This window comes from Chenopodium quinoa, unplaced genomic scaffold (genome assembly GCF_001683475.1).
Source record: "Chenopodium quinoa cultivar QQ74 unplaced genomic scaffold, ASM168347v1, whole genome shotgun sequence".
NCBI classification, from domain to species: domain Eukaryota; kingdom Viridiplantae; phylum Streptophyta; class Magnoliopsida; order Caryophyllales; family Amaranthaceae; genus Chenopodium; species Chenopodium quinoa.
The window spans coordinates 1,804,689-1,826,743 of record NW_018742864.1 but is presented as its reverse complement, the minus strand read 5'-3'; the positions used below and the strand labels follow the sequence as shown (position 1 = coordinate 1,826,743).

The following is a 22,055-nucleotide window of genomic DNA, read 5'->3' as shown; positions in this document are numbered from 1 at the left end:
CCTTTCTCTTCTTTCTGTTTTTGAAAACTTATTTTAAGAAAACAGCCAATCCAGTTTGGTTGGTCATGATATGGGTCCAATAGTAGTGTAGTTGGATGGGCTTGACAAGAGTTTTCCAACGATATATTATAAGCCCAATTCCGATGAATATTGAGGAAGTTATGGCTAATTTACTAAACTGGGCCCGTTTTAAGCCTTATATGCGGCCCAATGATCTAGGGGAGGGCCTAATATAGATTTGTCATTCCTAATGCAATTAGGAATGGTTTTAGTCTTCTAGGTTCTTCTAGAAGGTTCTTTTCATTCCTAATTCAATTAGCATTGATAAATTGACTTTTGTTGACTTTTCAGAGTTTTAATTAGAATCAAAGAGCATTTTGGAGGAAAATACGATTTTATCCTCCTGTACGGCAATTTTTATCTGATTTTAAGAAAACGCGTGATTTTATGAATCAGCGCCAAACGCCAGCTGTAGCGCCTGGCGCTAGTGTTGGCGCCTGGCGCCAATGGCCAGCGTTGGCGCCGATCGAGTTTTGTTTGCACCAGAACTTTGTTGTTTTATCTTATTGGCTGATTTTCTTTATAAATAACGTCGTAAAAACTCCGTTTTCAACAACCAGTTTTCAATAATCATTCACCAACTCTCATCAAGATTCTCTTGATTACTCTCTTTCTCTCTCTCTCTCTTTTTCTAAACTAGCTTCTCTGAAATATAAAAATTCCGCATTTATTAGATCTATATACACCTAGCCATATTCGAAGTTGCCTTCGCCCTAGACGTGAAAGGTTTAATTTCTGAGGTTTTGGTCCCAAATCTCTATACAACCAGTTCTAGATCCAGACCTAGCCACCTTCTAGGAAGGGTTCTAGGAAGGGCCTAGAACAACTGAACCCAGATTTCCGGCCACCTTCTAGGAAGGGTTCCGGAAACCAGGACCAGACAACAATACCAGCAATAAACAACAAAGCCAAACACCCAAAAAAAACACTAAAAAACAACAATCAGAAGCATACATGCCTGCAAACTAACCAGTAAACCAACAAAAACAAAAAAACAAGCAACAACAAAAGCAACAAAACTAGCACCATCATCCGACAGCAAGGCACAGAACAAAGGGCAGCAGCCAGCAGTGCACAGACCAGCAGAAACAACAGTGCACAGAAGAACAAACAGCAGTGCAGCAGCAATAAAACAGCAGTGCAGCAGCAACAAACAACAGCAACAGACAACAGCAACAAATTGCAGCAACAAACAACATCAACAAACAGCAATGCAGTAGTACAAACAGCAGACAGCAGTGCTCAGCAGTGCACAACAGCACAACCAGCAGAACACAGCACCAGGACTGCAGAGACAGCAAAGCAGACAGCAACAACCAGTAGACAGCAGAGAGATACAGTCAGTAGAAAAAGAACAGCAATACAATAAAGATGCAACGAGAATCTCAACTTCAAGAAAATAAAAGCACAATCAGAACCCAACATAAAAAAAAGAGCCAAACGAGCAACCAGAACACGACAGATAATCTGAGTGAAAAAGAAACCAGAACGCAAACACTAGAAGCCAGAGACAAGCTCCTAAACAATCAAATATTTGCTTCCCGCCGGGATTCTACAAACTGAATGAAAAACAATATCCCTAACTAGGGCATCAACAGATTTGCAGCAACCAGTAAAGAGAACTGCATTCCTTTGGATCCAAATACCATAAACTGTTTCAGTGAAGGCCACCTGGATCACTTTATTCTTCAATCTGGAACTTCTGTAGATTTTCTTCATCCAATCGACCTCATCACTAAACTGCTGAACAGGCTTGGAAACATGTAAGATACCCAAAACCTTGCTCCAAACCTTCCTAGAGAATTAACAATAAAAAAATAAATGCTAAACACTTTCATTGCCATTCAGACATAAGAAACACCTTGGATCACAAGAGATGTGCCATTGAAGCAACCTATCCTTAGTGACAAGCCTATTCCACAAAGCTAGCCACAAGATAAAAACACTTTTGGGAGTTGCTAAGTTATGGCAAGTAACTCTCTTCCAAGGAACTTTAGGCACTTGAGGCCTAATAGCAGCATAAAGCTTCTTAATTTTCAACTTGTTTCCCTGTACGAAACCATCCCATCCCCTTTGATCATTCACAGCATCTCTACAACTCAAAATCTTCTTCAAGAACCAAGAGCATCTAGCAGGGGTAGGGGTGGTCCAACAATCTTTATGCTTGAAATAGTAGATATGGACCCACTTAACCCAGAGATTATCAGCCTTGTGAGCAATATCCCAAAGTAACTTAGTGACAGCTGCTTTATTCCACTCAAGAAGAGAAAGCAAGTTCCAGCCACCACAAACTCTAGGAAGACAGACATTATTCCAAGCAACCAAAGACTTCTTAGCAGGGGCAGAGGATCCAGTCCAAAGAAAGCACCTGAACCTAGCCTCAATCTCTTTCAGAATTTTCTTCGGAAGAATAAAAATTTGAGCCCAATAAGTCTGGATACCAAACAACACACTCTTCACCAATTGAAGCCTCCCAGCATAGGACAAGTGTTCAGCCATCCACCCTTGAGCATTTTTGAGGAAAATACGATTTTATCCTCCTGTACGGCAATTTTTATCTGATTTTAAGAAAACGCGATTTTCTGAATCGGCGCCAAACGCCAGCTGTAGCGCTTAGCGCTACGCTTGGCGCCGATCGTGTTTTGTTTGCGCCAGAACTCTGTTTTGATATTTTATTTTTTTGGCTGATTTTCTTTATAAATAACGTCGTAAAAACTCCGTTTTCAACCACCAGTTTTCAATAATCATTCACCAACTCTCATCAAGATTCTTTTGATTACTCTCTTTCTCTCTCTCTCTCTCTTTCTAAACTAGCTTCTCTCAAATATAAAAATTCCGCATTCATTAGATCTATGTACACCTAGCCATATTCGAAGTTGCCTTCGCCCTAGACGTGAAAGGTTTAATTTCTGAGGGTTTGGTCCCAAATCTCTATTTCAATTATTTAATTTAATTGTTGATTATTATTTTCCTTGAAGTTACTAACGTGTGTATTTTGTTATTAGAAAGAGGTACGAGGCATCAAAGTAAGTACTTTAATGGTTTAATTGATGTTATGATATTGAGTTCATTCTTAGATTGTTATTATGATTCCTAGTATCATGTCTAGGGTAACTTTACTATCAAGTATGATTAAAAGTACGATGCCTTTTATGTTCTTCCTAATATTTATGATTGCTAGTATCATGTTAGGGTTAAAGGTTTGATTTTTATTTGCTTAGTGACATGCTAGGGTTTGTTATTAGTCTTGTTAGTATCATGCCTAGGATCTTATTATTTTTATTATGCTTTAACATTATTATGATTATTTTTTATGATTTATGATTATAATTGTTATAATTATTATTATGATGATTATTTTTAATTATGATTGTTATGATTATAATTTTATTATGATGATTATTATTATGTTTCTTGATTATATATTGTTATTGCTTGATCACACCTTTTATCCATGTTTAAAGGGAATTTGTACTTGTAATCACGCTTAATAAGATAATTAATAATCTTGTTATAATTCAAGTGATCGCCAATAATAGATTTATTTGTGCATTAAATTCAACCAACATAGATAAACAGGTTTAGGGTTAATCCTATTGATTGCATGTTAGTCAGAAAGCGCACATGAATACGATCAGAATAAAGTAGAGGCCTATTATTAGGGCAGGTTCAATCTCTTTTAGGTTGGATTTGTACCTTCATCCCCGAACCCTTATTTGGTTCAAGACCTTATGGAGTTGACGATCTCTTGGATCGTTAAGGGGTGTAACCTTCACCCTGTGAACGGTTTACAAGTTCCTAAAACTTGTTGGCGACTCTTTTGCTCTATCTTCTTCCCTTTTGGACGCCACCGTACTTTAGTGTATGATCACAGTGGGGTTCAAGCTAGTGGTTAACGCTTGAAATTATTCCCTACACTTGTATTATCTAAGAAAAGACTTTCATCCTCCTCAATCATGGCCACTTCATCGAGAGAGGTTATACAAGCCGTCTCGATCATGGGCTCTCCTACAGGTCTGATAAGAAGTGATGGATCGAAGGATATTTGATCATCACGGTTAGGCTTCCGCGCGGTGCATCTGGACAATTAACCATGGACCCTCTATTGACTAAACCATATACCGAACTTTAGAGAACTAGAGCCATGGTTAGGTTGCAAACTCATTGCATCATATTGTGCCTACTTGACTAGTTGTGCATTATTTGTTGTGCATATATATGTTTTCTTAACCGTTTGTTTGACTTGTGTCAAAATTAAATAAATTAATGACTTAAAGAACTTTGCCTAATTAATTAATTAATTAGAGTCAATAAAGTCCAATATTTTAATCAGAATTGACTTAGTATGACTTTAGGTATACCCATGATGATTAATAATACCAAAAACAGTCCCAGATTGAAGCACCAGCATTGGCGCCAAAGTCTGGACTGTAGCGCCTGGCGACAGCTCTGTCGTTTGGCGCTACACTACACAGTGTGACGCCAGTCCTGTTGTTTTGCCGACAGTTCGGATTATTGGTCGAGTCATCACCTATTGTCTAATTAACCAGTTGGTTAATTAATTCGGTTAATTTTTGCTATCAATAGTACTTGGTTGAGTCATTAATCGAGTTTAGACACTAAGTCCCACGGTCTTAAACAAGAGTCCAAACATATCACTTACACTCAACGCACACACCAATACACACACTTTGACCATGTCTAAGGGAGTCTTGCATGCGCGTTTTTCCCGTCATTTTTTTTAGGGGGGTAAGTCGGATATTAATCCTCCAATTTAAAAACTATACTTAGTTCCCTAAAAATATGTACATTATTTTTGGCAAAAATATGCACCCATTTTTTGTTTTTCCTTTTTTAAGAACCGTAAAGTCAAGTCGATTTGAGTCAAGTAATTAAAACGCAAAATGGTTTAAATTACAGCGCGTGGTCAAGAAAGGAAGGACGGTTAATCAAAGACAACCTTTTCGTACAAGTCCAACTTTTCGACAAACCCATAGCTCGTAAGAGGAAAGATAAGACCATAATGGCAACACAATAAGAAGTCAATGAACTTAGGAATCAATTGAATGACGTGACTAAGGTGTTAAAGGCTTTAACCCTCAAAATTGATAACCCTGTGAAGCAACAACAAATGAACCTCATGCAAGAAAGTTTGAGGAAGCTATCTAGTGACTATAAATTTCAGGGCATGAGTTCACAAGGGGTCTCGCTGGACAAGGAACTTCTTCCGCATAAGTTCAACGCCACTGACATCCCTAAATTCAAGGCAACAGATAACCCTTACTTCCATCTAAGAGCTTTCGAAACTATAATGAATATTAAGGGTATCGATAAGAAGGTTTTCCCCTCTCTATTCTCACTATCTCTTGAAACCGTTTGCCAACAATGGTTATTCTCCCTTGACAAAGAGAAAACCTCTACCTGGGAATCGATAGTAAACGCTTTCATTGATAGGTACAAGTGCAATATTCAAGTTGAAACCGACCATAGACAACTTGAGATGCTAAGACAAAAAGAGAATGAAGGCTTTACTTCTTTCTTTAATAAATGGAGGGAAACTTCCGCTAAGATGATTGAGGTGCCCACTGAAAAGGAATATGTGAGGATGTTTATCAAGAATCTCCAAGAGAAGTATTCGAAGCATTTAAAATATCATCATAATCTGAATACTTTCAAGGCCGTTTATGACATCGGAATTGAAATCGAAGATGACCTCGTAAAGCAAAAAGCTACTAGCAATAGTAACCACAGTGGCTGGAAAGGAAAGAAGAACGATAATCCTTCCTCCTCCGAAAACGCGCACTCTAGTAATAATGTTAGTACCTTTGACTATAATGGTGTCTTAGCCATGGACAATCAAGGATCTAAAAGGAAACCCAGGAGAGAGTTCACACCCATTGGAATGACCAACGATGCTGCTTTTGATCGTTTCTATGATCGAAGATTAATCAAACTTATTGGCCCTACAAAGGATCCAACGCCAAAATCGATCTTCGAGATGGAATTCCAACTCTTATTGCAAGTACCATCGAGGAAACGGTCATACTACTAACGAATGCTACATGTTTCAAAATCTCATTCAAGTTCTTATAGAAGCAAACAAGATCCCATCGCCTCTAGCTAGCGAGAAGATTGGATGATGTCGGAGCAAACAACACAAGACAGAGGCGAGCTTCAATAACGAGATTTCATGACATCTTTTTTTCTTTTTCTCTATTTCTTTTTCATTTTTTCCTTTCCCTAATAAGTATAGCATAGGCACCTTTCTTTTTCCTTAGATTAATTTTGTAGATTATTTCTTTTCCCCTTTTTAATAAAATGAGCATTTATTTCCTTGCATATGATCATCGCATTACATTGCATTGCATTAAAAAAAAATCATTGTCGAATTGAGCACAAGGTATACCAATGATTTGAGGCACCCCTTGTAGCCACATCATATTACCTTTCACCTTTCAATTATACACCCTTTTTTGGTAAACCACTTTGATCCTCGTCTAACGATAGACCCTTCACTTTTTCAACCCATATCTACCTAACCTTGGGATGGGATGGTGTGTAACTTATGCAATTTCAAAAAGGCTTGAGTGAATTCAAAAAATTAAAATAGCAAAAATAAGCAAAAGCAAAAAATATAATAAAAGTGTAACAAAAGGGTAAGTGTTCCAATGTCTTTGGTATGAACATATCTTTGATAAGAACATGTCTCAGATTGCGTCTCTTATCGAGTGCTCAGTACCGTGCCTGAGAAACATGAATTCCAAGTGAGTGATAGACCGCATGATCGGGATTGCCCACACTTATAAAAATGAAATAAATGCTAAAGAAAAAAAAGAGAGCTAAAAAAGAATTAAAAGCCTCAAGCATAAAAATACAAATATTCAAAAGCAAGGTTGCACACCTTGGGGGCTTATCAAGGGTTTTGAGCCTTTATCCCTTTCTTCTATAACCTTTAGCCTTACCACGTTACAACCCTTAAAAAGACCTTTTTGAGGTATACACACACTTGTGCGAGGTTCGGCTAGAGCTACGTTCGGCCTGATCCCTAACAGATACGTAGGCAACCTCACATCGAGGTGCGGCCGTAATAAACATGCATTCATATTCACATTCACACACCATGATCATATCAAGGGATCTCCTATGCTCATCCCTAATTACTTAGAGCTAGGCTTGGGGGCTTGATCCCTACAACATTAGCTTACCTAGCCTAAGAGTCACCACCATTTGACTCTTTTCAATATATTTTCTCACACACTTAGCCCTTGCGTCCTAACTTTAGTGTCACTATCACACACATCACAGATACATGACCAAATATACTTTCCCTTAAGAACCCTTTGTCATGAAATCTTAACAAAACGTTGAAGCATGCCTGATCATATCAACATCAATCATCATTGCATCACAAAGTATGAAGTTCTTAGCCTCCATGCCTAAGTTACCCAAATGCTTTCATCATTGAGTCAACAATTGAGATAGCCTAGGATGGGTTAATCCTTGCACCTTGAGAGATAGTATCAAACAACATTTGACTAAGCTCATTCAACATGCACCTTCAAAAACTTCGCTTCTTTCTTTTTCGCGTCTTTCTTTTTAGGGAGAAAGTCGGTACCCTCCACAAAAATGACGGAAAATTTTTGCTTTTTTGCATTTTCGAGTCGCACGATCACATTACATTGTACACATGAGTCATGTACACATTGAGTCATGTCGTGTCATATCACCTTGATTTTAGTCTAACACATGTGTCAAACACTTTGAGTCGAGTTAACCTCGAGTAAATCACATCGAGTCAAGTTCATACCTTGAGTCACGACAAGTCAATGAGTCAAGCAACACTAAGTCTTAGGTCAACCCTTAAGAAAGATAAGAAAAGTCCTATAGTCAAAGATATAAATGCAGGTGCATCCTAGCAAGCGAGGAAATTCCCGAATTTCTTTCGAAAAACCGCGAATATGATACAGGAGATTCCTCCAAGATAAGAGGAGTTACATGGATCAGTAAATTAGAGATGAAGAACTTTAATTTACAAAATATTTGAACGAATTTGGTTGAAAGGAAACGACCAAGCTCAAAGTTCGGAGCAAAACTAAGCAACATCGGCAGCAAGAGCAGAGTAGGGAAGACTCGACTCCAGCACCAGACGACAAGGCTGTCATCTGGCAACAATATCTGGCGTCTGGCAACAGAGTTCAGCGCCTGACTCTAGATCCCAGCGTCTAGCGACAGAGCCAATTCTTGACGCCATAGATATTTCAGCAGCGACAGAGCTCGAAGCCTCTCAGAATGGTTATTTCGACCTCATACAACAATTTCGGGTTCCTTGGTACGCCAGTTAGCCCCTATAAGCAAATTGACGTGATAAGTAGTCGGTTCGATTAAAATCGTAGTAAGTGATTGACCTGACAAAAAATCGTCTCACTTAGCTTAAGCGCCTAAAACACTGGCTCATTACAAGCACCAACGTATCGGTTTAAAAACAAGCACTTAAATGAAAATATTTCCAAATATGGATTGTCGCGCGTTCTTCTTAAACGACAATTTTTCCAAAAATCGGATTGTCATCCCCAACCGACAATATTTCCAAAAATGGATTGTCGTGCAGCTACTTCAACGACAATTTTTCCAAGATTGGATTGTCATCTCTGGAAAAGTTTCCAAGCGTGGATTGTCGTGATCCTTCTCTATTTGGCAATTTTTTCCAAGTTCAGATTGTCATCGCTGGCAAGTTTTCCGAAATTGGATTGTCATACACAGTAAAGGCACCAACATAATGGTTCACAAGCAACAAAAGCGCCGACGTACAGGGATAGCGGAAGCAAAGTTCAAGCGAGATTTTAAAGATCGACAGGCGGAGATCTTCAGTAATTTCTTTGGAAAATTATTGCAACAAATGAGGATGGCTTCAACCGAGGATATCTTCGACGGTATTCCCTAGATTGTGGAGAGTTGTCACAAACAAGTGAAGGTGATTTCGAGCGAAATTATCTTCGATAGTATTCCCTTGGACGTGGAATATTATCAATGCGGATGAAAGGTGATTTCAAGCGAAATTATCTTCGATAGTATTTCCTTGGACGTGGAATATTATCAATGCGGAAGAGGATTGTTTCAAGCAAAACAATCTTCGATAGTATTCCCTTGGACGTGGAATATTATCAAAGCGGGAGAGGATCGTTTCAAGCGAAGCAGTCTTCTATATTGGAAGCAGTTACAAGCGTAGCAGTTTTCAAGCGGGATGACATTCTCTCGGCAGGAGGTCATCAAAATAACAGTAAAGCAGCAGCAAATCGGTTACTTTCAGAGACGTGTGCTCGATGGTGCAAGATACGCATTTCTTAACTCTTTTATCTGTTTAACTAACGCTAGTTTGCAGGTATTGGCGTTACACGAGTGATTTAGGATCACATAACGTTCTGAATCATTCTCCGTCCCTATCGCTACTTTGACTTTTGTTTTCGAAACTTGCGTTTCTCCAAACTCAGTCAAAGTGGGGGCTTCTGTAGACACCCATGTGTGTCTCCCCAAAACCAAATCCAGTGATGAGTACCTTTCACGTCGAATCATAATCGAATGAAGTGAAAGTGTGGAAAGTCTAGTGTTGCGGATAGTTTTAATTTCCTTTCTCTTCTCTCTGTTTTTGAAAACTTGTTTTAAGAAAACAGCAAACCCAGTTTGGTTGGTCCATTATATGGGTCCAATATTAGTGTAGTTGGATGGGGCTTGACAAGAGCTTTCCAACGATATATTATAAGCTCAATTCCGATGAATATTGAGGAAGTTATGGCTAATTTACTAAAATGGGCCCGTTTTGAGCCTTATATGCGACCAATGATCTAGAGGAGGGCGTAATATAGATTTGTCATTCCTAATGAAATTAGGAATGGTTTTAGTCTTCTAGATTCTTCTAGAAGGTTCTTTTTATTCCTAATTCAATTAGCATTGATAAATTGACTTTTGTTGACTTTTCAGAGTTTTAATTAGAATCAAAGAGCATTTTTGAGGAAAATACGATTTTATCCTCCTGTACAACAATTTTTATCTGATTTTAAGAAAACGCGTGATTTTCTGAATCAGCGCCAAACGCCAGCTGTAGCGCCTGGCGCTAGTGTTGGCGCCTGGCGCCAATGGCCAGCGTTGGCGCCGATCGAGTTTTGTTTGCACCAGAACTCTGTTGTTTTATCTTATTGGCTGATTTTCTTTATAAATAACGTCGTAAAAACTCCGTTTTCAACAACCAGTTTTCAATAATCATTCACCAACTCTCATCAAGATTCTCTTGATTACTCTCTTTCTCTCTCTCTCTCTTTTTCTAAACCAGCTTCTCTGAAATATAAAAATTCCGCATTCATTAGATCTATATACACCTAGCCATATTCGAAGTTGCCTTCGCCCTAGACGTGAAAGGTTTAACTTCTGAGGGTTTGGTCCCAAATCTCTATTTCAATTATTTAATTTAATTGTTGATTATTATTTTCCTTTAAGTTACTAACGTGTGTATTTTGTTATTAGAAAGAGGTACGAGGCATCAAAGTAAGTACTTTAATGGTTTAATTGATGTTATGATAGTTCATGCTTAGATTGTTATTATGATTCCTAGTATCATGTCTAGGGTAACTTTACTATCAAGTATGATTAAAAGTACAATGCCTTTTATGTTCTTCCTAATATTTATGATTGCTAGTATCATGTTAGGGTTAAAGGTTTGATTTTTATTTGCTTAGTGACATGCTATGGTTTGTTATTAATCTTGTTAGTATCATGCCTAGGATCTTGCTATTTTTATTATGCTTTAACATTATTATGATTATTTTTTATGATTTATGATTATAATTGTTATAATTATTGTTATGATGATTATTTTCAATTATGATTGTTATGATTATAATTTTATTATGATGATTATTATTATGTTGCTTGATTATATATTGTTATTGCTTGATCACACCTTTTATCTATGTTTAAAGGGAATTTGTACTTGTAATCACGCTTAATAAGATAATTAATAATCTTATTAGGGTTAATTTGATTATAATTCAAGTGATCGCCAATAATAGATTTATTTGTGCATTAAATTCAACCAACATAGTTAAACAGGTTTAGGGTTAATCCTATTGATTGCATGTTAGTCAGAAAGAGCACATGAATACGATCAGAATAAAGTAAAGGCCTATTATTAGGGCAGGTTCAATCTCTTTTAGTTTGATTTGTACCTTCATCCCCGAACCCTTATTTGGTTCAAGACCTTATGGAGTTGACGATCTCTTGGATCGTTAAGGGGTGTAACCTTCACCCTGTGAACGGTTTACAAGTTCCTAAAACTTGTTGGCGACTCTTTTGCTCTATCTTCTTCCCTTTTGGACGCCACCGTACTTTAGTGTATGATCACAGTAGGGTTCAAGCTAGGGGTTAACGTTTGAAATTATTCCCTACACTTGTTATTATCTAAGAAAAGACTTTCATCCTCCTCAATCATGGCCACTTCATCGAGAAAGGTTATATAAGCCGTCTCGATCATGGGCTCTCCTACAGGTCTGATAAGAAGTGATGGATCGAAGGATGTTTGATCATCTTCGATGGCTAGAATTTCGGAAGTTTCATTGTTATCGATCAGATCTTGAATAGCTTCTTTGAGTTTCCAACACTCCTAAGTGTCGTGACCTTTCCTTGGTGATATTTGCAGTGCTTATTGGGGTCCCACTTAGGTGGCAGGCTTCTGGAACTGGATCTTTGATAGGCCCTATGGGCATGACTAGTCCTTTGTGGTTTTAGCTTTTCGAAAGTCGTTTCATAACTCATGCCAAGTGGGGTGAACACTATTTTTGACCTTTGGATTCGCTATTTAGAGGCGTTCGTGGCATGTACCTCATTAATGGGAGAAGAAGGATGGTCGTTCTTCTTTCCTCTCGCATTATTATCTTTTAGAAGGTCATCTTCAATGTCAATGCCTATATTATCGATAGCCTTGAAAGTATTCAAGTTGTGTTGGTATTTAAGAGCCTTGAATACTTCTCTTGGGGATTCTTGATAAACATCCTCACAGATTCTTTTTCGATAGGAACTTTAACCACGTTAGCGGAAGTTTCCCTCCATTTATTGAAGAATGACGTGAACCCTTCATTTTCTTTTTGTTTTAACATCTTGAGTTGTCTATGGTCTATTTCGTCTTGGATGTTGCACTTATATCTATCTATGAAAGCGTTTGCTATGGATTCCCAAGAAGAGGTTTTTTTCTTTCTCGAGAGAAAAGAACCATTGCTGGCAAACGGTCTCGAGAGATAGTGGGAACAGAGAGGGGAAAACCTTCTTATCGATACCCTTAATGCTCATTATAGTTTCAAAAGCTCTTAGATGAATGTAAGGTTATCTGTTTCCTTGAATTTAGGGATGTCAGTGGCGTTGAACTTATGCGGAAGAAGTTCCTTGTCCAACAAGACCCCTTGTGAACTAATGCCCTAAAATTTATAGTCACTAGATAGGTTGCTCAAGCTTTCTTGCATGAGGTTCATTTGTTGTTGCTTCACAGGGTCATCAGTTTTGAGGGTTAAAGCCTTTAACACCTCAGTCACGTCATTCCATTGATTCCTAAGTTTATCGACCTCTTCTTAACTTGCCATTATCTTTTTAGCCTTCCTCTTTTGACGAATTAGTTTATCAAAAAGTGAGACTTGAATAAAGAGGTTGTCCTTGATTAATCGCCATTCTCTCCTCAACCAAGTACTGTGGAAAAGGAATTTGGGGATATTTATTGTTAATTATTTGACTCAAACTTTATTCAACATGCAATGGATGAAGGAAGTGAAGAAAGATTGGAATAGAATGTGAAGAAAAATGATGTAGATGGAGGGATATGAAGAACAAGGAATAGAATGTACCCCCCAACTCACATGACGGAAAAAACCGACTCATGCATGAACCTAAGACATGGTCATGGTGACATATACTCAAAGTGTGTGCTAAGACTAGTGAGTGTAGGTGATATGTTAAGACTCGTGTCATGACCATGTGGCTAGACTATGTGACTAGACTCAATTAATGGCTTAACAAAGTGTTATTGACAGTGAAATTTAACCGACTTAATTAGCAAACTGATTAATTAGATACTAGGTGATGACTCGACCAATAATCCGAACTGTCGGCAAAACGACAGGACTGGCGTCGCACTGTGTATTGTAGCGCCAGACGACAGAGTTATCGCCAGGCGCCACACTCCACAGAGTGGCGCTACAGTTCATCTTTTGGCGCCAATGCTGGAGCTTCAATCTAAGACTGTTTTTGGTGTTATTAATCAACAGGGGCATGCCTAAAGTCATACTAGGTCAATTCTAATTAAAATATTAGACTTTATTTACTCAAATTAATTAATCAATTAATTAATTAGGCAAAGTTCTTTAAGTCATTAATTTATTAAATCTCAACACAAGTCAAACAAATGGTTAAGAAATCATAGTATATGCACAACAAATAATGCATAATTAGTCAAGTAGGCACAATATGATGCAATGAGTTTGCAACCTAACCATGGCTCTAGTTATCTAAAGTTCGGATATGGTTTAGTCAATAAAGGGTCCACGGTTAATTGTTCGGATGCGCAGCGCAGAAGCCTAACCGTGAAGGGTTGGCGCGAGTAGATGGGACACCGCGAGTTTTAGAAAAACTCGCTTCCGTGGTTTGGTGAATTCAACATTCTCGGATGTACCCTTTGTTGCTCAGAGTGTTCAATCAGGTAGATGGAGCATGAATTCCCAGAGGATTATGTCCATATGTAGAACACATATGGATTTCAGAAAAGTGAGAAAAACTCAATCAGGAAGTAGGTTCGAGCAAACAATAAAAAAAACTGATTGAAATTAGAACGCATATTTCTGGCTCGGTATTGGAAGAATTTGGCGCCAGCAAACAGAGGTTGGCACCAGGATTTAGCTGTAGCGCCTGGCGATATGGTTGTCGTCTGGCGCTACGGTTAAATGTCTGGCGCCAGCTTCTGTTTGTTGACGCTAATTCCTACATGCCTCAGCATCTTTCTGTGCTCGATAAAATTTTCCAGTTTCGCGCAGTGTTATTTCGGTCCTAGTTGTGAAAGATATTTCACAAATTTCCTACGTGTAAAATCCTATGTTTTAACTTATTACGGATGGTCTTTCCAATGAGATCTTTTTTTATGCATATGACAATAATGTTAATCAAAATTACGCACATGAAATACTTAGAACGTTTCGAGTCTCATCCACTCATTCTAAATCATTGCCGAAACAAATTTAGGAATTAAAATAGAAATCCTCCCCCGCAGAGTCGCCAAAAAACCTGTAGGGAATATTTCAAGCGTTAATCCCCTAGTTTGAACCCCACTGTGATCATACACTAAAGCACGGTGGCGTCCAAAGGGAAAGAAGATAGAGCAAAAGAGTCACCAACAAGTTTTTTTACGAACTTGTAAACCGTTCACGAGGTGAAGATTACACCCCTTAACGATCCAAGAGATCATCAACTCCATAAGGTCTTAAACCAAATAGGGTTCGGGGATGAAGGTACAAATCCAACCTAAAAGAGATTGAACCTGCCCTAATAATAGGCCTCTACTTTATTTTGATCGTATTCATGTGCGCTTTCTGATTATCATACAAGAAATAGGTTTAACCCTAAACCTCTTTATCTATGTTGGTTGAATATTAATGCACAAATAAAACTATTATTGGCGATCACTTGAATTATAATCAAATTAACCCTAAACAAGATTATTAATTATCTTATTAAGCGTGATTACAAGTACAAATTCCCTTTAAACATGCATAAAAGGCGTGATCAAGCAATAACAATAAATATCAAGCAACATAATAATAATAATCATAATAATAATTATAACAATCATAAAATTATAATAATAATAATAATAATAATAATAATTAAAGTAATCATGTTACAACATAAAAATAGCAAGTTCATAGGCATGATACTAACAAGATTAATAACAAACCCTAGCATGTCACTAAGAAATAAAGATCAAAGCTTTAATCCTAACATGATACTAACAATCATAAATATTAGGAAGAAAATAGAAGGCATCATACTTTTAATCATACTTAATATTAAAGTTACCCTAGACATGATACTAGGAATCAAAATAACAACCTAAGCATGAACTCTATATCATAACATCAATAAAAACCATTAAAGTACTTACCTTGATGCCTCGTACCTCTTTCTAATAACAAAATACACGCGTTAGTAACTTCAAGGAAAATAATAAACAAAACAATTAAATTAAATAATTAAAAGAGAGATTTGGGACCAAACCCTCAGAAATTAAACCTTTCACGTCTAGGGCGAAGGCAACTTCGAATATGGCTAGGTGTATCTAGATCTAATGAATACGGAATTTTGTATTTGAGAGAAGCTAGTTTAGAAAAAAGAGAGAGAGAGAGAGATCAAGGAAATCTTGATGAGAGTTGGTAGATTGTAGATGAGAATTGGTGATTGTAGATAATAATAAGAATTGATGAGAATTGATGATCAAAACGGAGTTTTTACGACGTTATTTATAAAGAAAATCAGCTAAAAAGATAAAATATCAAAACAGAGTTCTAGCGCACATAAAACGATGTTGGCGCCAACACTGGCTATTGGCTCCAGACGCCAACATTAGCGCCAGACGCCAATGCTAGCGCCAGGCGCTACAGCTGGCGTTTGGCGCTGATTCAGAAATTCACGCGTTTTCTTAAAACCAGATAAAAATTGTCGTACAGGAGGATAAAATCGTATCTTTCCTCAAAAAATGTTCTTTGATTTTAATTAAAACTCTGAAAAGGTCAACAAAAGTCAATTTATCAATGCTAATTGAATTAGGAATGAAAAGAACCTTCTAGAAGAATTTAGAAGACTAAAACCATTCCTAATTGCATTAGGAATGATAAATCTATTAGGCCCTCCCCTAAATCATTGGGCCGCATATAAGGCTCAAAACGGGCCAAGTTCAGTAATTTGGCCATAACTTCCTCAATATTCATCGGAATTGGGCTTATAATATATCGTTGAAAAGCTCTTGTCAAGCCCCATCCAACTACACTACTATTGGACCCATATAATGGACCAACCAAATTGGATTGGATGTTTTCTTAAAATAAGTTTTCAAAAATAGAGATTAGAGAAAAGAAATTAAAACTATCCGCAACACTAGACTTTCCACACTTTCACTTCATTCGATTATGATTCGACGCGAAAGGTACTCATCACTGGGTTTGGTTTTGGGGAGACACAAATGGGTGTCTACAGTTAAGTGTTTACAAATTTAGTTTGACTGAGGTGGGATTAGTTTCAACGACCTAGTCTCCACCCCTTGTCACGTATAACCTCGAAATTGGGTTTAAGAGGCCAAATTCAACCATAAAAGCTCTCGATCTAAAGTTTTCATGGTCGAATTTGACCTGGAAACCTGTGTTCTCAACATAAGAAGAGAGAGAAAGGGCAAAAAAAGATGAAAATTGTTGTTTATGTTGATGCCGGTGAGGGTGTTGTTCATGACGGTGTTGCTGGTGTTGTTGTTGATGTCGGTGGTGATGGTGATGGTGGGCGATTTGAGGTGGTCAAAAGAGGGGAATGTAAAGGAGTGATAGAGAAGAAGAACAAGAGAGAAAGGGCAGGAGAACGAGATAGAAAGAAGAGGAGAGGAAAGAAGAAGGAGAACGAGATAGAGAGAATGAGCAGGAGAACAAGAGAGATGAGGAAGGAGAACACGAGAGAGATGGAGTGCGAATGGAGAACATAAGAGAGAGAGAAGGAGAGGAGAGAGAAGATGAAAGACAAAGAGAAGGACAAAGGGAGAAGAGGAGAAAATAGAATATGGGTGTTAGGGTTTCTAGAGGTTTATTTATTTATTTTTAAAATTATATTCCTATGGACTATAAATCCTTCGAAAAAAGTAATTTCCGACAAAAATATCCGTCGAGAAGTACATATATTTCGACGGATTTTTATTATGTCGAAAATTTTCGACAGATTTCTAGAATTCGCCAGATATATCCAATGAAATTAAAATCCGTCAGAAATTTTTATTTTTCCGAAGTAATAATGCATTCGTCGGAACCAGTCCGTCGTAATTTAGCTGTTTTCTAGTAGTGGATTCATGAGGTTGAAGATGAGCTTAAACTGGTAATTCTACCTTCTCATTTAGTTCATCCATCTACAGGGAAGAACACTAGAGCTGATTTAAAGCTTCTTGAGCAACACCATTAAGCTTTCCATTACCAATTACAACATAAATCCAATGGAACAGTACCTAGGGTTTCCCCAATTACTGTTCCATTGCCTAACTCTGCAGTTGCTCAGCCGATTGATCCTATTCTGGTTGTTGCTGGGGCTGATACTCTTCTTGAACAACCAGAACCGATTAAACAGCTGTAGACACCCATTTGTGTCTCCCCAAAACCAAACACAGTGATGAATACTTTTCGCATCGAATCATAATCGAATGAAGTGAAAGTGTGGAAAGTCTAATGTCGTGGTTAGTTTTTATTAAAATTCTCTCTTTCAGTTTTCGAAAACATACTCGATTTTATAAAATAACCAATCCAGTTTAATTTGGTCCATAACAAGGGTCCAATAATGGTGTAGTGGGATTGGGTTTAAAAAGAGCTTTCCAACGATATATTATAAGCCCAATTCCGATGAATAATGGGGAAGTTATGGCCAAAATACTAAACTGGGCCCGGATTGGTTTTTATATTCGGCCCAATGATCTAGATGAGGGCCTATTATGAATTATCATTCCTAAAGCTATAAGGATTAATTATACTCTCCTAGAAACTTCTAGAAGGTTCTTTTGAATCTTATGGGATTAGGATTGATAATTATGTTTTATGAGTTTTATTTGGAATAAAAGAAGTGTTTTAAATGAAATTACAATATTACCCTTTGTACGGACTTTTACGACTTGATTTTATCAAAAACGCGTGGAAAACTTTCTACATCGCCAAACGACAGGTTGTCGCCTCGCGACAGACCCTGTCGCCTGGCGACAGGTCTTGTTGTTGGCGATAGAGGCGTGTTTTATTCCTTTTTGAACTCTGATTCTTATTATCAATTCCGGACTATTTTATTATAAATAGGGTCCTTAGGCCTCCGTTTTAAATTATAAAAAAATAATCAGAATTCTCTAATTCCCTTCTCTCTCTTTAAGCTAAAGGTTATTCTCTCTCTCGCTCTTTCTAGACTAGCCTTTTACAAATAAAATTCCTTATACATTCGCACTAGACACACCTAGCCAAGTTCGAAGTTGCCTTTGCCCTAGACGTGAAAGGTTTGATATTTCTAAGGGTTTGGTCCCAAATCTCTATTTTAATTATTTAATTTAATGGTTTGTTTTATATTTTCCTTGAAGTTACTGACGCGTGTATTTTGTTATTAGAAAGAGATACGAGGCATCCAAGTAAGTGCTTTAATTGTTTTAATCGATATTATGATACAGAAATCATGGCTAGGTTGTTATTTTGAATCCTAGTATCATGTTAGGATGCTTTTCCTAGTATCATGTTAGGATGCTTTTCTTAGTATGATGTTTAGGGTAAGAATAAGTTCCTTATATCAATTATGATTTCTATGATGCTTCCTATTTTCTTTCCTAATATCATGTTAGTATCATGTTAGGGTTAAAACTTGATTCTCATTGCTTAGTGACATGCTAGGGTTTGTTATTAATCTTGTTAGTATCATGCCTAGGATCTTGCTATTTTTATGCTTTAACATTATAATTTTGATTATTATGTTTATGATTATGAATATTATTATGTTTCTTGATTATTTATTATTGTTATTGCTTGATCACACTTGTATGCATGTTTAAAGGGAATCGGTACTTGTAATCACGCTAAATAAGATAATTAATAATCTTGTTTAGGTTAATATGATTATAATTCAAGTGATCGCTAATTATAGATTTATTTGTGCATTAATATTCAACCAACATAGATAAATAAGTTTAGGGTAAACCTATTGATTGCATATTAGTCAGAAAGCGCACATGAATACGAGTAGAATAAAGTAGAGGCCTATTATTAGGGCAGGTTCTTTCTCTTTTAGGTTGGATTTGTACCTTCATCCTCGAACTTCCAGTCTTGGTTCCAGATTTATTGGAGTTAACGATCTCCTGGATCGTTAAGGGGTGTAACCTTCACCCTGTGAACGGTTTACAAGTTCCTAAAACTTGTTGGCGACTCTTTTGCTCTATTTTCCTTCCTTTTGGACGCCACCATGCTTTAGTGTATGATCACAGTGGGGTTCAAGTTTGGGGTAATGCTTGAAATATTTCCTACAATTTTTTAGCCACTCCACAAGGGAGGATTTATATTTTAATTCCTGAAATTTATTTTGGCAATTATTTAGAATGAGTGGATGAGATTCGAAAATTTCTAAGTATTTCATGTGCGTAATTTTGATTAACATTATTGTCATATGCATAAACAAGGTTCTTATTGGAAAGATCATCCGTAATGAGTAAAAAACATAGGATTTTTACACGTAGGAAATGTGAGAAATATCTATCACAACTAGAATCAAAATAATACTGCGAAAACTGGAAAATTCTAAGAACACAGAAAGCTACTGAGGCATGTAGGAACTAGAGTATAGAAAGCGGCGTTCGTTCGTCGCCTGAAAAATGGTTGTGTCGCCTGGCGAAAATTATGTCGTCTGGCAACAGAGCTATTTCTTTGGCGACAGACTCCGTTTTCTGGCGCCATGTTCTTCTAATACCGAGCCAAAAATCTTCCTTCTTGTTTCGACTAGTTCTAGCACTGTTGACTCAATTTTACTTACTAATTGAGTTTTTCTCACTTTTCTAAAACCCATACGTGTTCTACATATGGACATTACCTCTGGGAATTCATGCTCCATATACCTGATTGAATGCTATGAGAAACAAAGGGTACATCCGAGAATCTTGAATTCACCAAACCATGGAAGCGAGTTTAACTCGCGGGGTCCCATCCACACGCGCCAACCCTTCCAAATGTAAGGCTTCCGCGCGGTGCATCAGGACTCATAACCATGGATCCTCTTTGTAGACACCCATTTGTGTCTCCCCAAAACCAAACCCAGTGATGAGTACCTTTTACGTCGAATCATAATTGAATGAAGTGAAAGTGTGGAAAGTCTAGTGTTGCGGTTAGTTTTTATTTCTTTTCTTTTTCTTTGTTTTTAAAAACCTATTTTAAGAAAATAGCCAATACAATATTTTTTGGTCCATGTAAAGGGTCCAATAATGGTGTAGTTGGGTCGGGTTCGAAAAGAGCTTTCCAATGATATATTATAAGCCCAATTTCGATGAATAATGAGGAAGTTATGGCCAAATTACTAAACTGGGCCCGATTTGATTTTTATATGCGACCCAATGATCTAGAGGAGGACCTATTATTGATTTATCATTCCTAATGCGATTAGGATTGATTATAGTCTTCTAGAATCTTCTAGAAGGTTCTTTTGATTCCTAATTTGATTAGCATTCATAAATTGACTTTTAAGAGTTTTATTTAGAATAAAATAAGTGTTTTAAGGAAATTACTGTTTTACCCTCTTGTACCCTGAAATTTTATCAAAATATAAATACGTGTGGAAAGATTGATTTTAGCGCTGTACGACACGCCTGGTGTCTGGCGACAGGCGCGTGTTTGGCGACAGTGTCGTGTTTTATTCTTTTCAAAACTCTGATTCGTTTTTTATCATATCCGGCTGATATTCTCTATAAATAGCGTCCTAAAATCTCCGTTTTGAATTACCAATTCTCACCAACTCTCATCAAGAAATTCTTGATACTTTCTCTCTCTCTCTTTTCTAAACTAGCCTTTACATACAAAATTCCGCATTTACAAGATGTAGACAAACCTAGCCAAATTCAAAGTTGCCTTCGCCCTAGACGTAAAAGGTTTGATATTTCTGAGGGTTTGGTCCTAAATCTCTATTTCAATTATTTAATTTAATTGTTTTAATTTTATATTTTCCTTGAAGTTACTAACGTGTGTATTTTTTTATTAGAAAGAGATACGAGGCATCCAAGTAAGTGCTTTAATTGTTTTCATTGTTATTATGATATAGAAACCATGTTTAGGTTCCTATTTTGATTCATAATGTCATGTTAGGATGTTTTCCTTAATTTGATGTTTTGAATGACAACAATGATTCCTAGTATCTTGTTTAGGGTAAAGTTTATAATATCAAATATGCTTATTATGATTCCTGCGATGCTTCTTATTCTCTTTCCTAATATTCATGTTAGTATCATGTTAGGGATAAATATTTAATCTTTGATGTTTAGTGACATGCTAGGTTTGTGTAGACACCCATTTGTGTCTCCCCAAAACCAAACCCAGTGATGAGTACCTTTCGCGTCGAATCATAATCGAATGAAGTGAAAGTGTGGAAAGTCTAGTGTTGCGGATAGTTTTTATTTCTTTTCTCTTCTCTCTGTTTTTGAAAACTTCTTTTAAGAAAACAGCCTATCCAATTTGGTTGGTCCATGATACGGGTCCAATAGTAGTGTAGTTAGATGGGGCTTGATAAGAGCTTTCCAACGATATATTATAAGCCCAATTCCGATGAATATTGAGGAAGTTATGGCCAAATTACTGAACTGGGCCCGGTTTGAGCCTTATATGCTGCCCAATGATCTAGAGGAGGGCCTAATATAGATTTATCATTCCTAATGCAATTAGGAATGGTTTTAGTCTTCTAGATTCTTCTAGAAGATTCTTTTCATTCCCAATTTAATTAGCATTGATAAATTGACTTTCGTTGACTTTTTTAGAGTTTCAATTAGAATCAAAGAATTTTTTTTGAGGGAAATACGATTTTATCCTCCTGTACGGCAATTTTTATCTGATTTTAAGAAAACGCGTGAATTTCTGAATCAGCGCCAAACTCCAATTGTAGCACCTGGCGCTACGCTTGGCGCCTGGCGCTAATGTTGGCGTCTGGCGCTAATGTTGGCGTCTGGCGCTAATGTTGGC

At 37.1% G+C, this 22,055-nt stretch overlaps 1 protein-coding gene across 1 annotated transcript; it reads right to left on the bottom strand.

Annotated features, from left to right (window-relative positions):
* Nucleotides 1-1,302: 1,302 nt before the first annotated feature.
* LOC110726203 lies at nucleotides 1,303-2,559 on the bottom strand. The gene is made up of 3 exons (XM_021905671.1): nucleotides 1,922-2,559; nucleotides 1,621-1,855; nucleotides 1,303-1,527 (listed from the first exon to the last, which is right to left on the bottom strand). Exons 1-3 carry the CDS (start codon nucleotides 2,557-2,559, stop codon nucleotides 1,303-1,305), a joined length of 1,098 nt encoding a protein of 365 aa, XP_021761363.1.
* Nucleotides 2,560-22,055: the final 19,496 nt, after the last annotated feature.